At 48.6% G+C, this 6,000-nt stretch overlaps 1 protein-coding gene across 2 annotated transcripts in view; it reads left to right on the top strand.

The window, feature by feature from the left end:
• Positions 1-2,067: 2,067 nt before the first annotated feature.
• The window catches only part of sdk2b (sidekick cell adhesion molecule 2b), a 168,607-nt gene continuing 164,674 nt past the window's right edge, over positions 2,068-6,000 (top strand). For both annotated transcript variants that reach the window (XM_049015168.1, XM_049015167.1), the window contains exon 1: positions 2,068-2,252. In XM_049015168.1, coding sequence (XP_048871125.1) covers positions 2,117-2,252 — 136 coding nt within the window. In that variant the 5' untranslated portion in view covers positions 2,068-2,116. The remainder of the gene's footprint in view (positions 2,253-6,000) is intronic.

The raw sequence follows: 6,000 nt of genomic DNA, 5'->3' as shown, positions 1-6,000 counted from the left end.
CTCAGATCCCCCGGCAGCTCGACTGCTTTCAGCTGTTTTAATATGCTAAACAACCGGTGTAGCCTAATTGTCCTTATTAATACAGCGACACATTTTGAAACCGCCGCGATTGTTTTGGTTTACAGAAAAGGCGAATGCATTAAATAGATATTCGTATAGAGAAATTTGATACATAACAGTGAAAATGCGTCTGAGTGCTTTTTACGGCCCTCTGAATGTGATTTTCTAATCATTATGGGAAGAGCATGGTTATAGGAGCCGCTCGGACGAGGCTTCATTGCCCACCCCACCACCCCAAACTGGGTAAAAATGTGTCGTATTGCTTCAGTTCCAACCAATAAATGAGGAGAGGTCCCCATACCGTGTTACCGTTTAAATTCACCATTAAAAACCGAGCGCACGCCGTGTATTTAAACTGCACAGGACGACTAATAAGCCCGTTTCTTTATTTTTAAACGACACACTGGTGCATTAATTATTTGAATTACTTGGATATTTAATATTTAATGTTTACAAGTAATTGTATTTATTTAACTTATTTTTACGGTGATGAATGTTGACCTTACTCACGTTTATCCATTTAAATTCTCAGCATACTATGAAATACTTAAATAGTAATAATATTCGAATTAGTTGCATATGAGAGCATTTCCATGCATGCTCAGTATTTTCCCTCATCTGCTCAGGGACAACGACGCTTCGCAAATTAAAACAGATCATCGGCATCGTTAATCGGATCAGCAAAATAATATATAATATTTAGTTTGCGCACGTTGCCGACGCGACTCGAACTAGACTTGAGAGGCCGGTGTTTTATTGCAGCCGACCGCCTGATGGCACCGCGCCTCCGGGAGACCCGAGTCTCGTCACCCCGCGCACATACGCGGCTGAGCAGCCTGCGGAGCGGCTCTCCGGGGGGAACGCATCGGTCACGATTCCGTCTAAACTCCGCTCCCTCCAAGCCGAGATTTTAAAAAGCGATTTCATCTACTGTCATTCATTGACATCGACACGCCGTGGCCTGCGAAACTTAACTGATGCTGAGGGAATGTTCCGGGATCCGCGACACCGCCCGGACAGAGCCGAAGGTGGGAGCCGGGCGAGGCGAACCTGAATCGGCGCCTTGGAAAGATCTTCCTGGTCGAACCCACGGCGTTCACTTGCAAATCAAATAAATAAACTTTGTGAAGCTGGAGCAACAGAAAGAAATGAGACATCGAGATGCAAAAAAAAAACGGCAGTGCAGGTGTAAAATATTTATCTCTAAAACGTTTTCGGTGACTATAACAGAAGTACGAAATGAAAACAGGTTTAACTTTGTCGTGTCCTGGTGAGCGCAATATAAACTTTTTATTTTCCGAAGCAGTCTGTAAAAACGAGGAATGACGCATAATAAAAGGTTTTACCAGCCTGAGGTCAGAGTTTCTGGATAACAGATTAAACAGACCAGTATAAGCGGGACCTTTTTTTTAAAAAAAGGGAGAAAGTCTGACAAACAAGCTGCTTGTTTGTTTTTATCGCCTTTTGCTTGACTTTTCCGGCTGCACGTGGAGCTGATTCATCGGCGCTGCATATGTACAGAGCTGGGATGGTAACGGGCAGATCTGCCGCTGGAGATGCTGGATCAGACGCCGGGAGGAGGGGGGCGTGAGAGGCGCTAAAGCGGGCGCCTAGGCTCGGTCCCGCCGCCCCGCTCCGGCGCTCAGAGACTGACCGAATAGGGTCTCTCTCTCTCTCGCACACACACACACACAGCACACACACACACACACACATATAATCGCTTACATTGCCTATATATATATATATATATATATATATATATATATATATATATATACACACACACACACACATACAGTCACAGTCACTATTCATAGACGCACAACTATTCACATAACTCCCAAAACACACACATACACAGACTGTTACAGACATAAACTACGCTCTCATTCACATACACATTCGCCCTCTCTCTCTCTTTCTCTTCCTCTCACTGCCCCCCGCCTCCCTCCCTCCCTCTCTCTCTCTCTCTCTCTCTCTCTCTCTCTCTCTCTCTCACACACACACACACACACACACAAGCATAACTCTGGGCGGACTCGGTCCCAGCAACATGTACCCAGTGTGCCGGACACACGCTGCCGGTTTCTCCCGGCTCTGGACGATGTCTGCACGCCGGGCAAGAGCGAAGCGCCTCTTCGGCTGGATACTATTGCTATTTTCGGCTACCCAGCGGACGGCGGCTCAAGGTAAAGCTCCGGTCGCTGCCCCAAATGCATGCAACATTCGCCGTACGGTGACGGAAGCGACCCGCGTGAATGAATCCCCTCCGCCGTGCGCGCCGCGTCTTCCGGGCTCCGCGCTCATGCCGTATGGGTCTGCAGTGTATATATCTGTCTGCGTGCGACACTTAATATCCGCTTATAGGATCATGTAGATGTGCACACGAGTGGGTCCGGACTGGCTGATGCTGCGCTACTCCCTTCCAGGGCTTTCGGCTCCGGACCGGAGAAAGGGCGTCCGGCGCCCCTATAACTTTGCCAAGGAAAACGTCTGCCGCTCTCTTGCAGGCGAAACTCTTACTATTGAGGCTAAGTTTAGACAGAAATGACACTCCGACCGCCACAAAGATAATGGAGCTTGACTAGCGGGGTATTTTGGGATGATGTGTCTGACATATGATGACGACCGGCAAGTAGAAGTTTAAAAAGCGGACGTGTTGCAGTTACTACAGCTGCAGCATTAAAATACTAAATGAGCCTATAACCTCTGCTCCAAGGAAATTCACCCTTAATATCGATTGTGTAAAACCCATATCAATTATAGCACCTTTTACCTTTATCATAATAACAATGGAGACCGTGATCCAAGTCTGTAGCCAGTGTGACAGTTCACGATACTAGGTAAACCAGTGGTAAGGAATTATAGGAATATGTTTCCCGATTTGTATTCCATTTCCTACGGTTCAATCAGGACATTGCAGAAATCGCGCTTTCCGTGCTTTTCTCTGTCCCGTCTAATTTAGCTGTGGGAACTACAGGCTTTAATTAATGGGCTGCAATTAATTTGTCTCTCTTGTCCATAGGGATGGATGCTCGTAACTAGTGTAGAAACGGTAGAAGTAGTGGTTGCCTTTTTCCTTTTTATGCACAAACCCAGAGTAAAGAAGATCCCAGAATCAACCGTTTGGCGTTTCTGATAAACCGCTGGACTCCGTGCAGGAGCGAAGCCGCTTGTGGTAAATTGCAAAGGCCTGAAGTTTCAAAAGAAAAGAAAAAAAGAACAAAATATATAGAGAGGGAGACTAGAGACCCATTACTACGTGGGGGGGGGGGTTGAGTTTGAAATGCCCACGGGCATCTGTGGTATGTATGGGTCTGGGGCTGGGGGGATACATCGCTCTGCCCCTCCCCCTAAGCTTGTGGTGTGTCAATCCAACACGGTCCTTCATCCCCATTTTCGTAAAAGCAGAACTTACAAAAAAACCGAAATATCCTGAGTCGTGGGAACAGTGAGTCCAGGAGAGGAGCTGCTCTGTCTCTGTTCATGGACTGAGGACTTCTGGAAAAATCTCCACACCCCTACTGCGTTGTCATCAATAAAACACCGGTGTTTTTGTTAAATCCACACTGCGTTTGAAGGGAAATCTGCCCCCCGTGCATTTTTCCTCATTTTCACAGCGCTCTCTCCATCTCAGGTCAGCTGACAGGAGTGAATCGAGTCCTTTCTCATACTTCTTTGGGAGGCTGAAATGGAAAAAGCCCCCCGCCCCCCACTTTAAGGTGCCTGTTAAAAGCTTTTTAACAGTGATCCTTCAGTGAAAATCTTCCCATTTCGATACGAGAAGCATCCGTCCGCTTGTCATCAAACTGCAAGGCTTGCATTGTGCCGACCTGCTCGGATCATTGTGCCGGCCTGCTCGGATCATTGTGCCGGCCTGCTCGGATCACTGTGCCAGCACGCTCGGATCACTGTGCCGGCCTGCTTGGATCACTGTGCCGACCTGCTCGGATCGTTGTGCCGGCACGCTCGGATCATTGTGCCGGCCTGCTCGGATCGTTGTGCCGGCACGCTCGGATCATTGTGCCGGCCTGCTCGGATCATTGTGCCGGCCTGCTCGGATCATTGTGCCGGCCTGCTCGGATCGTTGTGCCGGCCTGCTCGGATCACTGTGCCGGCCTGCTTGGATCACTGTGCCGGCCTGCTCGGATCACTGTGCCGGCCTGCTCGGATCCCTACTCTTCTCCTCTGTTTCTCTCTGCTCCATGCATTGTTAACACTGTGCAACATAAAGCAATTCCTGTATGGTCCCCCAGCATGTTTGTAAGATGTGGGAGACACAGAAGGTTCTTTGCATGTTTTTTAGCAGAATGTTCAAGTCCATCATCAGAGGCCGCAAAGCCAGCTGTGCTATGTGGGATTGCACCAGCAACAATTTAGGATTTTGCGTCTGCAGATATTTAGCTACTGCACCCTGTTTTGTAAGGGTCAGTTCATAGGGGTCACTTTCTGTCGATTGCTTTTGGCTGCATGTGAATCCTGGCAGCATTTAGCAGAGTGGATTAACTTGACAACTTACGGCTGGACCCCACACTCCCTCGTGAGGACAGTGGATTAGCCTTTGGGGGTGGGGAAGCTGCAGACTGAGTGATCAGGTCCTCAGCCGACGACCATCGCAACTCTACTGCAAATGATACTTAGTAAAGAAAATCATGACCAATAATTCTGATTATTGAAATTATTTCTCTATCCATGTAATTTGCTAGAAAACATTAGAAATTACACTTCCGAACACCAGCTGACAGCCTGGCTGCACTTTGTTTGCTGCGTTTTTCGCTGTGAATGTTCTGGAAGCTTTGCAGCGCACCTCAGTGCTCTTGGGGGCCAGTCTGGCGGGGGACATACCTTCTGTTGGTAAACGGCCCCTGTCAGCACGAGCTGGGAACACGCGTGATCTGACAGGCTTCGCTCGAACACGGGGACGCCTTCTGAAGCTTCCGGCACGTCTGCATTTTGACGAGGCTGTCGGGAGAGCAGCAGGATATGCGGTTTGTTGGAGCGAGACTGGGGGAGCTGTCGGCATTGACGAAAGGCACAGGAAGGGGTGCGTCTCGTTCTGGGACGTGCATGCTTGATGGAAGATGCCCTCCTTCCCCCAGACGATCTGACAGGGTCCCAGTTTGTCACATGTGTTGGGATGACACAGGTCTGTCTCTCCCGTAGAGTGTAGCATGAGGTCGTTATGAGTTTCCTGGGTTAGAATGAGATCTTTACTGAAGAGGCTGCTGGTTTGAGTTTGACTGGATTTACTGGGTATAAGCTGGAAAATTACAGTCTACCACCATTTGTCATAATCGTTCGTCTCCATCGCTCTGTCAATATGAAAAGTCATCAGAACATGGTGTCTTTGTCTCTCGATGGTGGAAAAGTCACTTGTTGAGCCGAAGATGTGTCAAGACCCTCAAATGATGCCCAGTCACCTTCTCTGATCCCCCCAGTGTGGCCCCCACAGCAAGTCCTAGGGCCAAGAGCATCACTGCTGAATATGAATGATCCACCTTTTCAACGCCCGCAAACCTGTTAATTGCAGTAAAGCTACATTTTAATTTTTTCCCTTTTCTTTTTGTTATAACCCCCAACACTACCCTTGTATTCATAAAAATCCAGATGGGGAGGAACGAGCTGAAAAGCGGGATTCTTACATTAGACAGGGGCCGTCTGACAGTGCGGTGTGGTCGCCGTGGGAACCCGCTTGCGCTCCTTAATGCTACACCGGATGTTAAGTCACGTGGGAACCTAATACCCCCCCCTCGCTTCAGGGACGCTGGCTGTTTTACTGTTATTTTGACAGGTTGTTGAGGGAAAAAACACTCCTACATCTCTTCTACAATGAAGACCAGTGACTCTGGAATGAGAAATATGACTGTATTTTGTCTATGAGAGCGGCCCCCCCCCCCGCCCTGACTGTGTATTTTGTCTATGAGAGCGGCCCCCCCC

The sequence above is a fragment of the Brienomyrus brachyistius genome, chromosome 5 (assembly GCF_023856365.1).
Source record: "Brienomyrus brachyistius isolate T26 chromosome 5, BBRACH_0.4, whole genome shotgun sequence".
NCBI classification, from domain to species: domain Eukaryota; kingdom Metazoa; phylum Chordata; class Actinopteri; order Osteoglossiformes; family Mormyridae; genus Brienomyrus; species Brienomyrus brachyistius.
This window is presented reverse-complemented; position numbering and strand designations above follow the sequence as displayed.